General features: G+C 37.2%; 1 protein-coding gene across 1 annotated transcript in view; it reads left to right on the top strand.

Moving 5' to 3' along the window:
- LOC124871474 (receptor tyrosine-protein kinase erbB-4-like) overlaps window positions 1-17,129 on the top strand; it is a 473,669-nt gene that overhangs the window by 409,558 nt on the left and 46,982 nt on the right. The window contains exon 20 of the mRNA XM_047370794.1: window positions 5,014-5,199. Within this exon, the coding sequence (XP_047226750.1) occupies window positions 5,014-5,199 (186 nt within the window). The remainder of the gene's footprint in view (window positions 1-5,013; window positions 5,200-17,129) is intronic.

Here is a 17,129-nt window from a genome sequence, read left to right on the forward strand (position 1 = left end):
GGAAGTCTGTGGGAAGAAAAAAGTGTGGCAGAAAACGCTGCACAACGAGAAGAGGTGACCGGACCCTGAGGAAGATTGTGGAGAAGGGCCGATTCCAGACCTTGGGGGACCTGCGGAAGCAGTGGACTGAGTCTGGAGTAGAAACATCCAGAGCCACCGTGCACAGGCGTGTGCAGGAAATGGGCTACAGGTGCCGCATTCCCCAGGTCAAGCCACTTTTGAACCAGAAACAGCGGCAGAAGCGCCTGACCTGGGCTACAGAGAAGCAGCACTGGACAGTTGCACAGTGGTCCAAAGTACTTTTTTCGGATGAAAGCAAATTCTGCATGTCATTCGGAAATCAAGGTGCCAGAGTCTGGAGGAAGACTGGGGAGAAGGAAATGCCAAAATGCCAGAAGTCCAGTGTCAAGTACCCACAGTCAGTGATGGTCTGGTTGCCGTGTCAGCTGCTGGTGTTGGTCCACTGTGTTTTATCAAGGGCAGGGTCAATGCAGCTAGCTATCAGGAGATTTTGGAGCACATGCTTCCATTTGCTGAAAAGCTTTATGGAGATGAAGATTTCGTTTTTCAGCACGACCTGGCACCTGCTCACAGTGCCAAAACCACTGGTAAATGGTTTACTGACCATGGTATCACTGTGCTCAATTGGCCTGCCAACTCTCCTGACCTGAACCCCATAGAGAATCTGTGGGATATTGTGAAGAGAACGTTGAGAGACTCAAGACCCAACACTCTGGATGAGCTAAAGGCCACTATTGAAGCATCCTGGGCCTCCATAAGACCTCAGCAGTGCCACAGGCTGATTGCCTCCATGCCACGCCGCATTGAAGCAGTAATTTCTGCAAAAGGATTCCCGACCAAGTATTGAGTGCATAACTGTACATGATTATTTGAAGGTTGACGTTTTTTGTATTAAAAACACTTTTCTTTTATTGGTCGGATGAAATATGCAAATTTTGTGAGATAGGAATTTTGGGTTTTCATGAGCTGTATGCCAAAATCATCCGTATTAAGACAATAAAAGACCTGAAATATTTCAGTTAGTGTGCAATGAATCTAAAATATATGAATGTTAAATTTTCATCATGACATTATGGAAAATAATGAACTTTATCACAATATGCTAATATTTTGAGAAGGACCTGTAGGTGACTGAATAAGGAAAATTGTGTCATTTAGTTTTTTGGTAAATTGATGTTTTGGAATTATACGGTTCTTGCACTGGAGTACATGTAAAAAACAGGGTATAGTAAACAAAAGACTTGTATACCAATTAGGCATAACATTATGACCACTGATAGTTAAAGTGAGTAACACTGATTATCCCTTTATCATGGCACCTGCTAGGGAAGTGATTTTTTTTCCTTCAAGCAATGGAGGAAAGTGGCCCTGTTTGATGAATCTTATTTTTTTCAAAATCACGGGGATGGCTTGTGCCTCTCATAAATCCAAGCAAAAAGGAGAATGGCTAAAATTCAAAAGGTAAAGGATTGTGGAAAAACTCAGATGGCTGAGTGACAATTTGTTGATGCAAATAAGAAGCTATATTTTGTGTGACAAAGTGACAAACCACGCTGATGAGTTCCCTTGGTCAAAATGAATCATCAGTACCATACAAGCTTTATTTGCAAATAAAATCCCATTTAGTAGTTTGTAAATATTAATAATGTGACATTTCTGGTCTTGTAATATAGATGGGACAAACAAAGCCCCATCACTTGCCTGCCAAATGAGTGTACAGTTCACAGAAAGTTCAGACTTAGGTCAAGTCAGTTCATGGAACCCATAAACTGTGGGATTTAGCTTCTTAGAGTTACAGTGCCAATCTAGTAACATCATTTACTAATAATAATAATAAGCATATAAATGTCAGTCAGTCAGTCATTTTCTACCGCTTATTCCATAGTGGGTCGCGGGGGAGCTGGTGCCTATCTCCAGCAGTCTATGGGCGAGAGGCAGGGTACACCCTGGACAGGTCGCCAGTCCATCGCAGGGCAACACACAAACAACCATGCACACACTCATTCATACACCTAAGGGCAATTTAGAGTTACCAATTAACCTAACAGGCATGTCTTTGGACTGTTGGAGGAAGCCGGAGTACCCGGTGAGAACCCACGCATGCACATAAATGTGTGTTTTGCAATTGCAAATGTATCTACAGGAAGAGAAGGTCACTATAAACGTTGTATTTTGAAGCAATATTTCTGCTCATTGGTTCGTCTTCCATGCGGAAGGATAAATATGCATGTTAACCTGTGGTGTGCTCTTTAAACGTTTGTTCTGTTCTGATTCACCTGTAAAATGACTAAGGCCTTTCATTCTTTTCATTTACTTTATGTCCTTTTGTAACAAAAAACACAGCCTTGCAAAAATGTAGGTAATTAGCTAAAAAAAAACTCTAGTTCATCATAACATTTGCATCTATTAAAATGCATGTTAGACTACAAGGAAATATAAAGTTTCTGCTAAAGATATTGTGTGGACCAAATGTTGTTGTTTTTTTTAGTGATGGAAATCCAATAAATCCTTCTGGGATTTTTGTTTATATTTTTGATGTTTTCTTAGTGTATTTGGTTACTGTCTATAATGTCAGTGAGTGAAAAAAAATGTTCTGTCTACTCATACTGTGAATGTAAATTTTTGGTTTCATCTGTATGTGATTGTGGATCATTGAAACAGGTAGTTTTCTCAGATGGGTTGAGTTTCTGGTCAGATAATCATTTGAGGAGTAAATCAAATTGTAGATTTGATCATATCTGGTGGATTAAGGTATAACATTATGCAGTTTAGTATCCAGAGTAACTAACCAGCAATGCCTTGATCCTCGTATCAAGTGCTTCCTTTCCACTTTACCACCATCATACTTGAACACAGCGTCAACACCCAGAAAAAGACTGTAATATAGCATTTTCAGATATTATCTGACCTTTGGGAATAATATAATCTTATGCATTACTATCACGCACTCTTAAGTTTGAGTTATCAGTCTTATCTAGTAAAATGCTAGTTTAGCAAAGGGCCAGAGGGTTACATGTTAAGCAGCAGGTTTTAGATACTTTCCAGTCACGAGCCCTGCTGTACCAGGATGAACCCAGTAGCAAAAACTCTTGAGCCGTACTTTATGTTAATATTTGGACTGAGCCCATCTTTCCAGCTGCTATCCTAAAAATAATTAAGAAATCAAGAACAAAAAACAGTATGTATTACAAAGACTTTTTTTAATAATACATATCATTTTTATAGTTAATTATCTTGAAAAATGGAAAAAGTAATAAAGTGTGGCAAGTTCATATTCTCCTGATCCTGTACTCCTCCTGTTGAGTGTACTTTGCTGCACAACTCTAATGTATTGTCACATTAACTCAAAACACTTGCAGCCAACAGGTTTTATATGTGTGGTTTTAAATCCATCAATTTTAAATATGTTTTTTCCCTTGGGATCATTTTATCTAAACAAAAAAAAAAAATGCTGGGCTATATGATACCCCAATCATATGCAATATGGCAGACTAGAGATGTGCAATTATTAAAAATATGACATATGCATTTCTTACGTTTATACAAGACATCTTCTCTGTAAACAACTAGAAAGAAACCGTTTTTGCTAAAATTCCCTGGCAGGTATTAATGATTTACAGCAATCTCCCCTTGCTGTATTTACCACATTTTTATTTTACTATGAAGAACACCAAACATCTTGAAGTAGCAAGTCTCTTTGATCCTTGCACTGAATAGATTTCAACTGTTTCTGACTTGAATGGATCATTGCTGCTCACTTCAAGAAAACTGTCAGCCTTAAAGAGAATAAGGGGTCCTGTGATCTCCGGCAGTACAGTCTACAATAGTAGACATGATGAACGTTTCAGGAGCGTAAGAATGTTTGAGCATTTGTCCTTTGATATTAGCAGGATAATTACCTTTGCACAATATGACATTTCAAGACCAGGGTCTATATATTTTTCATTTTGGAAAAAAACCTATAAACGTTTCAGATGACCAAAATTATTGACCTTGTTTTCTCCTCCTTTGCAATAATTTGTTGCTATTGCCAAGTTTCTTTCCAATAAAGGAACGGTGGAATTAAACATCAAGGTGGTTATTCCAAGGTCCCGGAATGTCATCAGTTTGCTTAATTATTGAGATATTGAAATAAACACATTTTACTTTTAAATACAACAATCTATGGAGATTATGTTCATTCAGGTTATAATATTCGAAAAGGTGAAGAAATACAAACTTCACTTGAAATATTCTGTTATGTGTAAATTTCCACAAAACATTTTACCTCTTGTTTTATATATTTATAATTACTTTTCAGAAGAAAACACACAAATTGTCCCTCTGAACATCAGTGAATTGATATTTTTAGTAAATAAGTAAGTAAGTAAATACATATAAACATCTCTGTGGAAATAGATTAACTTACATACATGTAATATAATCTATTTTGTTCATTATAACTTATGTGGTCCTTCAAAATATACAGAACTTGTGATAGACACTTTCTTACAATTCTCCTATTAATGAGAACAAACTACCTGACAGGACCAGAAGCTGTGCAGGCTAACTGAACTGAAGGGGTTTAAAAAAACATTTCTAAGGACAATGAAGAAAGCATCTTTGGATGGCTGTTCCTATTATCATTGTTTTGTGGCTATTGTCATGATTTTTATCTTCCACTGTAAATTTGTTGTATGAATTGCACTGACTATAGTCTGTTTTGTGTTTTGGTTTGTATGTTTATTCAAAACAAGTTGCTCTTGAAATTGAAACCTTGTGTCTCAGTGAGATTTTCCTGTACCAGCTCGACTTCAAGAAGCACATGTGTAACTCCCTGGTCCAACTAAATTTATCCAAACCGTTTTTATTGGTCCAGATCATTAAAGATGTAAACACATTCTCTACTGTTGAATAGATATACTGCAATATTTTGTGTGTATCAATGTAACCTTTGACCAGCCATCCCCACATTACCCCACATGCCTTAGTGTAACTCTGTCGTTTTTCCAGGAGGCTTTGATAATGGCTAGCATGGAGCACTCTCACCTTGTCCGGCTGCTGGGTGTCTGCCTGAGTCCCACTATCCAGCTGGTGACACAACTGATGCCTCATGGCTGCCTGCTTGACTATGTCCATGAACACAAGGACAACATTGGATCACAGCTGCTGCTCAACTGGTGCGTCCAGATTGCCAAGGTAAGAAGAAATATACATTTATTCTGAAGTGGCTGCTTTAACGGTTTGGTAAGTGCATAAACCATATGTTCTGATGGTTATATTATTTTGTACTTGAAATATCTAAGTAAGTATCTGCTGGTTAACTGCAAGTGTTTGTTTGGATAATAGGTTAGATAAATTCGGAACTGTGTTACTCTGAGGGTAATAATAGAGATCAATTGAAATAATACTTTTATAATATATTCTTTTTGAAAATGAAAAACTGCAAGTCAGCTCAAAGACTAGATTAGGCAAAGAATTTATTAGCCTTCTTTAGGATTCCCATTATCCCTAAAGAACTGGGCTTAATAATTCATAGTCCTGCTCAGCTTTGGTGGAATAACTGTTGGTGTAAGGAACTCACTGTTACAGGACTGTGAATGCAGGAAGGCATTACAATTAAATATAGTGTAGCTGTCAGAAGTTATTTGTGATAGATGATTCCAGGACCATTCTCTATATCTGTCCTGCAATCTCACAGCCATTACAAATCACAGTGAGCATTTTAACCGAGCCATGGACCCCTAAAATACCCCAAAATTATTCTTAAAATCATAAATATTGTTGTTTTTTTCTGCACCATTTTACAAAAAACAACAATGCATTACTGTTGAAAATTTCCATAACCCACTACAAATAATGTCATATGTATTGAACATACCCAAGCATGGTGCATTTTATGATTGACTGCATACACCGTCTTACACAGAGAGGAATGTAATGAGTCAAAAGAGAAAAAAAAAAAAAGAATGGAAATGACTTAGGAACAGATTCAGCCTCAGATCTAATATCTTATACAAATACTGCTGTTGCTTTTGTTGACTAAATCAGAAGCTGGCAGTTCTTCAGTAATTTTCCAAGGGAAATATTAAATCATCATCTAAATTTGGGACACACTTATTATCCTACACATAATGTTATTTTTTTCATTCTTACCAAAAGGCGATCCCATCTGCCATTGAGACCTGCCACGCTGGACACGGTTCAATGCCGAATATAAGAAATTTTTTTATTTTTTTGGACTTCGTTACTAAAATAACTCTTTCAACTATAAACATGCTGCATGTTACCTATCGTTTACCATCTTCACTGATTTGTGGCAACCCTGGGAGACACAAGTAACCATCAGATTTAATGGATTGAAAATATTTTTGCATGATATGAAAAACAAACACAAAATATCCTTTGCTTTGAACTTACCGTATATCTGTTACTGAAAAGGTGAACTGGTAGAATTATGTCCTTGCATAAAGTGCTGCTTCATTTGTTGGACTTTTTTGTTCAACTTTTAAAATTTTGGTTCATCATTATTATTATCATGTACTGTATGTATGCATTCAGTCTCAGAGGGCCTTCAACACTCTTGAGACTTGTGCAAGTGGCATGGTGATACTCTGAAGCACTATCTCTGTGGATCTCTGAAGCACTATCTCTGTGGATCTCTTTCCGTCAAGGCCACCATCACAGCCAATGTGTGATATTCCTAATCTGCTTTGAAAGTGCTAATTATTACTTTATCTGGCTCACTACAAATGCAATATTATAATACTACAGTTTTTGCATTTGTTTCCATGTTTATTTTGACTCACTGTGCCACTTCCTTCTCATTATGTCAAGTTTGTAAATCTCCTAGATAACACACTACTTCTTGAACAATTACTATGCTAATTATATTACTGAGGATTTATTTTGTGGTTGAGTGAATGCACCACTCTTGCATTTTGTGTTTTTCACTATTAAGCAGACATTAGGAAGTTGCAGAGAAACCACACACATTTTCTAGCCACCAGTTAAGTTCAAGGCACAATTTGCCTGAATATTTGACCACACTTTATGGCAGACAAAAGAGCTTATTCAAATTTGTAGGTTTTGACCTGGAATTTAACTATAGTTGATTCATTTTGAATATGATCAATATTGGGGCTATTCCAAAAGCTTATTGTTAGCCAGCGTAGTGTTTTCCAATACCAGTTTTGACATTTGTTTGCAATCATGGTCCTGTTAAAGAACCCAATTGTGTCCAAATTCAACCATCTAGTTGTTTTTTTAAGTGAAGTTATAGAATTTGCTGGCAATCCTCCTTCATTATTCCAGACACCTTCTGCAATGGATTAGTTCTACTTGTAGTGAAGCAGACCCTCAGTATGCTTGAAATTTACGTTTTTGAAGTGGGCCCTTCTTTCTTGGAAATCATCCTCTCTGCCCCTAAAAGAGAAGTAACAAATTTAACATGCCACTTGTTAGAGTTAGAAAGCTGATAAACACAGACAAGTGTAAAATAAGACACAAGTGAACCAAGTAAGTTTGACTTGCAAGGGTGAGACAGTCCTCTGACAGAACAGCGACTTTCTTCTCACAAAGGGAGAAATCCTTGCACCAGCCTATTATTTACAACTCAATTGGTTCAGCCAATTCTTACAGAGATTTCAACCTAAAAGAGTACTCATTCCCATATTTGGTATAAGCTTGTCATGTCCAGGGAGTGATCCACTCCAGACCGCATTCCTTAACCTTCTACAAACACTTTTTCACACTAAAAAAGCAATTATAGGAATCATCTTAACTATAGTAGAACTTCAGACATAAACATGATTTAAACTAAACAATGATAACTTATATACATTTTTCCAACAATTCCCTGTTGTTTATTATTGGTTAGTTTAATATCACATCCATGTATACATTTCCAAAAAGCTATATGCATATACTTCATTAAACATTAAACTATTGTTGAGTTTAGTGATTTCTCCTCCATAGTGTCATCATAGTCCTGGTCCTCATCCAAAAGTTGGTAATCCTGGGACAACATTGTACCAACAATTCCTCCAACCATCCTTAATATCATTGCTCTGATACAGGGAACAAAGCACAGAGTAAAAAGGCAAGCAACAATAGCACAGCGATGACAGGGGTCATAATTTTCAAAAACAAGTCCTGAAGTATGCCACGAAAAAAGGCTTCCTCGGCCAGGATGGACATCCTGCTGCATACCCCTTTTAATTTCATTTAATTGCCGTATAGCATCGCTCACTCTGTGTCCATCTTCGCCGTTGGTCTCATCAGGGACATAGGTGCAGCAGGTCTCGTTCTGGAGGGCGCAAACTCCCCCAACCGAGGCCGTCAGCAGGTCCAACAACATCCTGTTCTGCAAGACCACAGTTCGAAGAGCTGTGACCTCTGTGGACAGTCCTGTAAGAGCTTTTGTGGTTGCATTAACAAACAGTCCTAGTTGATAATCTATATTTTCCAATCTAAGCATGTTCTTTCCTACTCCCAACCATGGGAATAAACTTAGCAAACTCATATTTCCTGTTGATATATGCTTGAATCCCTCAGGAACATCTGATCCCCACACACTGTCATGTGGCTTCTACTGATGAGTTCCCTCTTACTCCTATTTAGGGAAGGTTGAACTGAAATGACATAAATGTGATCAGTGACATAAACAGGTGCACAAACACCACTCCAACTTGGAGGCAACTGCAAATAAATGGCAGTTCCACACATCCTGTGAAATCAATCTATTGCATAAATGCCCTTTAGATCATGGACCTTTCCCCCTGGTTCAGCTTGGTGGGGAGAATAATAGTAAGTTGTGTTATACATGCACATTGGAATAGTCCCCACTGGGATGGAACCAGTGCCTACGACACAATGAGAAAAATGGGAACCTGCAATACGTTCAACATAGTTGGACCTAGGGGTTGTAACATTAAACTGTTTAAACTCTGTAATATCACAGTTGTAAAATGTTGCATTACCCATTACCACGCGGAAACTGGTACTGACACCAGAAACGCTGTTTCTGATAAAACACTCATCTCTTGGCACTGGTACTGGTCTAGCTGTCAACCTGGGATGGCTGGAAGAGATTGGAAGTCAGTGCATACATAACAACCAGAAATATTCCTGGACTTGGTTACAATTTTTGCATATTGGTACCAGGTGTTATTCTGATACAAGTAATTTATATCTTGTATAAACATTCCATGGAAATCTTCATTTATCCACCTCTTTAATTACAGGAGATCATGAGATTGTGGAAATTTATAGCATATTATTAACACGATTAGTGCACATGTGATACACAAAACTAAATGTTTCAACAACATCTTTCCTTTAGATTTACTTGTTAGTCTCTCTCTCACCCCTAAGGGCTAGGAAGAATCGTTGGTTTCTTCACTGACGGTGAGACAACCCCTTTGTAGTCAGACTTTATCCCCTCCCAGCCTATGGGTGGAAAGACTGACAGGCTCACCAGTGTGCTTTGTGCATCCAAGTAGCCCTCTCTTGGATTTTCACAGTGGTAGGAGTTGTCAATAACGCTTGGACCCTCCCACTTTGGATCAGATACGTTTCCTTCTTAATGGTCACCAGGAACCTGTAGGGTTTCAGAAACATAATTTGGCAGATTATTAGCATTTTGTATGTCTCTAGACTGTAATATCTTCCTCATGCAGTCTGCTAATGTTGCATCTTGTTGTGGATCTTTTAGGTCTTTTTGTAGATCAGGGATATAATAAGGTCTGCCATGTATTATTTCAAAAGGTGTTAATCCACCCTGAGCTGATGGGGTTATCCTCATATTAAGTTTTACTATATATAAACATTCAACACAATTTCTTTTTGTTTCTCCCATTGTCTTCCTAAACTTACTTTTAACTTTCAGACCTTTTTTTAGTACGTTTTTAGTAAGTATTAAATCCATATGTAGTGAATTGTTTGTTCACTCGGCCAATCATCCCCCCTGTTGAGACATGGCTCTGCACATGGCTCACATTTGCAGCCCAGTGGAAAATTGATTTAGGTAATATAGGCTTTCCTTCAGGGCATGTAGTAATCCCTTCACATTTACACTCAACTAATTTAGCTGGTAACAGCACAGCATTTAATAATTTCAGTAATAACTCTACATTTTTCTATTGTACTGCCAATTATACCCCCTTTTTTTAATTTATTTCCATACATAATATGTGCCGTCCATGATGTTAATAAAACCTGTATGGTATCATGATAGATAGGGTTAAATCAAATTAAATTGGATCTTTCCTACAAACGTTTCTGTTTGGCCATGATAAAGTTGCTCTCTTTTAATCATCTGGTTCCATAACAATTTTTGTGGTATTCATCAGCAAGATTATAACAGCTCTGAATAATCTATTCTAATCTAGCCTTATTTAGATGCATCTATTCTAATCTAGCCTTTTTTTATGCAGTAAATCCTCATTATATTTAAGAATGAGGTCACTATTTTTGTTAGTTGCTATTATTTTAATAATGCTTGGTTTAGTTTAGGTTTCATTAGGTCTGAAAAAAACTCACTCATCATTTTAGTAGGCTTAATAAAATTGATAAACACAAAAATGAAGAGCATGTTATGTCTTATAATCTTAGTTTGTCTTACCCAGTTTTATAAACACACCGTACAGTTTCAGTCAGCTATAGTTCTTCCCTTTCAATTACCCTTTGTATTTATTTCAAGTAACTAAAGTTTGTTTCAATTAACTCAAGTTTTCTCCATTTCAGTCCAGTCCAGTAATTCTATTAAGGAGCATGTCATCTTGTGTTAAATTTGAGTCTAATTTGATCATTCTGAACCTGACTGGAAAAAGTCCAAACATCTGTTAAAAATCCTTTTGTTTTACCATAAAGAACTGACCTAACATTATGGTACTGTTGAGGATAAGACTTGCTCTTGTAGTCTTTAATTATTATCGTGTACATATACCCTAATTTCTACATAACATAAAAAAGACATTCATTTCACAAAAACAGACAACATGGACAGACTTTGGCCACATCAAAATTTGATTACTCTGTTTGCAAAAAGAAATGTTAAAAATTGAAGACAAGTCTATGAGCTTTCTTATGTTTATCAGTATTTCAATACAGGTAGAACCTTTGCTATCTTTAAATGATTTTGGAAAAATCCTGGAAACCTTATTGAGATAGAAGTTTGGCAATGATCATCAGAACATCAGACCTTCATTCGCGCTTTGAAGTTCCCTTAAAGACGCTCTATAATGAAATCAGTTATTCCCATTCACACACATTCACACACTGACAACCTTTCCCCCATGGCTGTCATGAATATCCGCTTGAGGGTTCTAATGATTTCGTGTTTTTATAATGTAAAGCACTTTAAATTGCCCTGCCGCTGAAATGTGCTATACAAATACATTTTTCTTACTTACTCACTTCTCTATCAGAGCAATTTCATTTGCAAAAATTTCAATATAATTTTCTTTTTATATTCTTAAAAGGCACATTGTTTTCTTATAACCCCTTTTGTTTCCACTAGGTCTGTTTTGAATGCTTCAATTCTTTTTTATCCACCAAGGATCAATAAGGTGGTGTAAGTGGGGTCCACCTTGAAGGTGGTGTCTGTTGGGTCCGTCCAGTCTGGAGAAGTGTCATGTTATCATTGTCAGGTCAGTGAGGTTCATAAGTCAGCCAGAACCTTGCTCTTTTGGTCTTGGGTTGTTTCGTCATTGGGTCTGTCCACATAACGTTTCATTGATCCAGCCTATGATTAGTCAGCAAAACTTCCACACAGTGTGATGTTATTTTTCCAGCTTCCACCTATCAGACAAAAATGTATTGTTAATAAATGAGCTGCATTTCCTAGGAACACTGTCTTCCTCCTGGATGAGCATCACCTGTTGAAAAACTTTTATTATTATATTAGTCACATTGTTTCACATATTCACTCAGATCTTTAAACATTCCAGTAGGTGAAGTTATTAGTATCTAATGTAGACTGACATATACTGTTGCACTTGGAGAGGAACTCAGCTTATCCATGTATGCTGCTGCAATGTCTATCATCTCCTCGTTCTCATCAACTTCCCCTTTTCCTTCTTTAACAATATTCTGTTCTCCCTTATCCAGTCATTGTTGACTGGGTTGTCCAGTTGGACAGTTTTTAGCCCAGTGTCCATGCTGTCCACAGGACCAGCATGTGTCATTATCACCTCCTCTCCTTCTGATTCTACCCCTCCCCCTAGTTACTGGGCCTGCATGAAATATGTCATCTTCAGCATAGAAGGTATCAGCAGGGGGTTGTTTTTTCTTTCCACTGACTACCTTTCAGCATGCATTGCCCAGTTCTACCAACTGCTAACCGAGCAGGTGGGTAGATCAATATTATGTTTTGTGACCCAGTTACGAATCTTAGGTAAAGCATTTGCCTGGAGGGCATTTTTTAACTGCTGTTGATAGGGACTGTCATCAGCATTATGATGTTGCAGTCCACTATTCCTTTTAAACACTTCTTCCATTCTCATTCTGTACTCAATTGGTCTTCCTATTTTCTGTTTAGTCTGGTTAATGATGGTATAATCTGCTCTCTGTCTAAACTCTCCTTCTAACATTTCACACAACACCGCAAGTCGTGGATTATCTGTTTCACTGGTGCTAAGGGTTCAGGGCAATCGCAGCTGTAGCAGCAGCCTGGGGTTGTGGCTGCCTGCCCCTCCCCCATAGTACACAAGCGTCGTTATCTTCCTCTCTGGCTTCTGCTATATAAACCTCGTTGCTTTTTTTTTTTTCAAGTTTGACTTTCTGTTTTAGTCTCTGTACCAAATGGGTACAAGCAGGAACTGAAAAACCTCCTTTAAAATTATAATCTTTATGCCATTTGGCGAGGTTTTTACTGTATCTGGATCTTTTGAGTGAATAAACTTTGCATGTTCTTCTAACGGGGGCTGCTTCCAAACACACTTTCCCATTTTAAGAGTTGTTTTTTTTTTTTTATCTATTAAAAACTATTGTTAAGAACTGAGTTCTACTTCTATTAATTTATATTAGCGCTATTTATTTGATTCTTTGCGCTTTATTATGTATACTTTTATCCTATTTACACTAGTTTATTATTATTATTTGGACTCTGCTCTATTTATATATATATTTCTATAACAGGGATAAAGTTTTTATTTTTTTTTTTTTTAGCCTACCGTCAAATCAAAACAGAATCCCTAAACGGGCCCCCAACATCTTCCAGAAAACAGGCTTCTAGATCAAACATCTAGTTTTGATCCGGTTTTCCGCAATGAGTTCTACTCTTGGAGATTGCAGGGGTTTTAGACAGATTTGATGGCACCTAATATCCAAATCAGAATTCCCGATGATACACCTCAGCAATCAACAACTTTATATTAACACCAACAAGGTTTTGGGTTGTCTCACTGAGTGAATCATGTGATTCTGCATTCATACACACCCCTGTTTATTATCAGGCCTCTTCAAAAACTGAAGTTCTGTTAAACGCCGAGTATACTGGCTCGCGTACTTATCTAGCGCTAACGCCAAGCTTACGGCTTGCGAATTTCTCTTTATATACTTAGTTGGTTCTGTCTTACCTGTGCGTTCGTTCAAACTGTCTGTCGGAACATGTTGATCCACCCCCTGGTGCCCCTCGGTTCCCTCGGCAGTTACCAACACAGAATTCACTGTGCAGGATTTTCTTTCTCCAGACGTTCTGAAGGCTGCGCAGACTGAAACCCCACACGCACCGCAGAGCACTGGGTAGCAGATTTCTAGCGATCCGGCTCAGAGGACCAAAGAAATGTTAGAGTTAGAAAACTGATAAACACAGACAAGTGCAAAATAAGACACAAGTGAATCAAGTAAGTTTGACTTGCAAGGGTGAGACAGTCCTCTGCCAGAACAGCGACTTCCTTCTCACAAAGGGACAAATCCATGCACCAGCCTTTTATTTACAACTCACATTTCTACAAGCAAAAAGCGAGAATTGGTTCAACCAATTCTTACAGAGATTTCAACCTAAAAGTGTAGTCATTCCCATATATGGTATAAGCTTGTCATGTCCAGGGAGTGATCCACTCCAGACCGCATTCCTCAACCTTTCACAAACACTTTTTCACACTAAAAAAGCAATCATAGGAATCATCTTAACTATAGTAGAACTTCAGACATAAACATGATTTAAACTAAACAATGATAACTTATATACATTTTTCCAACACCAGTGTTTTGTGTATGTAAAGCATTGACCATCAGTGTACATACTTGACCATGTCCTGCTTCTAAACCATAAGTCATGATATAGTGAAAGGCACTTTTGTGTTTGTTGTCTTCAACAAATTTTTTTTAACATTCGCCTAGGTACAACTCATATCCACAATTAATAGTTCACCATGCAGCTGTTTACCTGAGGGCAAGAGTTGTTGTCTTGTAAAGCCTGACTAAAACAAATGTGTTTCAGTGAGTAGCGATGACAGCTTAAAATACTTTATAGACAAATGACAAACACAGCTAACATGAATTCATAAAAGAAAAGGCAATAAAAGTAATAAATCAGCGCATATTTTATATTCCTCCAAATCTAATTTGGGTAGTGGCAGACATTCTATCCATTCTATGACCTTTTTATTTTGTAGCTGTAGGGAGTTTTAATCTACAGGACAGATTGAAAGTCCATTTGATAGCCTTTTTTGATCTATTTATACTTATCCATCTACCAAATCCTACTATGTCTGTGATCACTGAGACTTTTTGAAGGATGTTTAGTCTTTTTGGGAAATTATTTCAGCTCTGCTGTTATGTGAATAGAGGATCTGCTGACATAACTCGGGTAACCAAATTAAAAAGTGAACACATGGACTAATGTACTGTAGCTGTAGGACATTTAGTTGATATGTGTCCCTTATATAAAGTATACTTTTGTTTATATTGTTTTACAGTGAAATAAGTAACATTATAGATATCCAAATGAACACACTCAACATATATTCCTGTTCTTTGTAATTCGTTCTTGCTGGTTTTTCATGAGATAAACGTTCAATATGTGTGTCTAAAAATCATCAGTAAAATAAAATGGTTTTATTAAAAAGAAATCAAAAGATGATTTAGGTCACCTTTAGCCTGATTGTGTTGAGGGTCATCTCTGGTTCAGGAAAGCATACCAGTAATAATCATATTTACTGGTTAGGTGTCATATCTGTCCATTACATACATGTCCTTCACAATTCTTTCCCTAAATTTGTTAATCTTGTCTGAGTCAGGGGATCTGTCAGTTGCCAGGGAAGAGCATCACTTAGGCCCCACAAACACAATTTGCCACAACATGCACTCAATTGCCTGCTTTTAGGCTCAGTGTGACAACAGCTACTGGGATTTCACTTTTAGAGATTTTGAGACATGTTTTGAGGACTAAACCTACCTACCTACCTACCTACCAACCTACCGACCTTCCTTCCTTCGTCATTTGTCCTTCCTTCCTTCCTTCCTTCCTTCCCTCCCTCCCTCCCTCCCTCCATTCTTGTCATGTTTTCTGAAGTTTTAGTTTTACCAGAAACTAAAATCACACACACCCTGTGTGTTTGCACCCAAAGCGACCTACAAACATGACTCAGGTACACCATTTCAGGAGGAGTCAGCCACAGTTACAGCAGCTGCTGTAAAATTATTTCAAAAGAATACCCCAAATCATAGAGATTGAAATCCAAACTAAATATTCCGAAAATGTTTTGTAAACTTCAGTATTTGAAGAAAGTCCAAAAAACATTCACATGCTTAGTGAATTCATGTAAATGTCTGGTTTTAGCTATATCTCATTTAAGAACTGTTGTCACAACCAGTAGTCACAATCTAGAGTAACAGTCGTGTTTTTAGTCACATGATTCCATCTCATCTCTTTGTGCTGTACTTTTAAGATATACACAGCTTTTTAAAATGTGTTTCTTTGATCCGGTTATGTTTTTCAGTTTAAAGTAGAAATGGAACTGAAACCAAAGTTATAAAAATAATACATTTGAAAACTTTACACATTCATCAAAAGACAGAATGATGAAAGTGGTATTACACAGCAGTTAAACAGATTATTTAATGTTCTTCTGTTAAAACTACTCTGATTCCATTGTATTCTGCCACTGAAGGACAAGTCGATATCCTGCTACCTGTGAGACATGCTTCATGATGGCAGTGAATTGTTTTCTTCCAATGCTACACATTTAAGCAACCTCCATTACACTGTTGCAAAATCTCATTCTTGGTAACTCTGTCTTGATTGAAATGACTGCCTTAGGTTTCCATTGAGTCCAGTATTATGTGGATGTGTGTGGAAGTGGTTAAACAGACCCACTGTGTATATCCCAGGGTCACATCTCTCTGTAAACCAAGCAAGGCAAACATGTCTCCCTCCAGCTCATTACAGACATCCTTAGGGTTCCCAAGAAAACTCACTTCACTCTAATTCCCATTCCACTCTGTCTCTGTTCCCACTGTCTTATTTCCTCTCGTTTTATTTGTATTTTACCTTGTAAGTCCTTTATTTTTCCCCCTTTGTGAACATTAAAGCATGCGGAATATATCATAGCCTCCTATGTGCACTTATTTTTATGTTTTGTTGCTTTGTTTATACATATGTTGTACTGTCACCATGCTCCTATCAGAGCTGATTTTATTTTCCTGTTTATTTTCCTTAAATATTTCAGTTAATCTACCCACTGACCAACTGTTGTTTTTTTTGGTTTTTTTTTTCATTTTCTATTACGTCTTTCTGTGGGCAGTCAAAACTATCACTTGCATAATAATGATGAAAAAGGTCAAAGGTTTTATAATTTTTTTTTATTATTATTTATTTATTTTTATCAAGGAGTTTTCCTCATTTGCCTAAAAAAAGACCATGTTTAGAATTACATATTTTGAGAAAGAAATGTAATATTTTACCAGCAAAAATCAGAAACCATTTTCACTTGTATTCAGTTTTCCAAATGCACTACCTAGTTATGGAAGGTCAAGAGCTAGCATTAACTCTGTGTTATTCCCTTGATAAATTCAAATCACTACAGGAATATTTGCACACCCACAGTGTTGTGCAAAGGTGTTTTACCCTTGTGCCTTTTTTCTCATTTTGTCAAATTACAGTTGTAAACCTTTGTGTATTG

Source organism: Girardinichthys multiradiatus, chromosome 7 (genome assembly GCF_021462225.1).
Source record: "Girardinichthys multiradiatus isolate DD_20200921_A chromosome 7, DD_fGirMul_XY1, whole genome shotgun sequence".
In the NCBI taxonomy this organism is placed as follows: Eukaryota; Metazoa; Chordata; class Actinopteri; order Cyprinodontiformes; family Goodeidae; genus Girardinichthys; species Girardinichthys multiradiatus.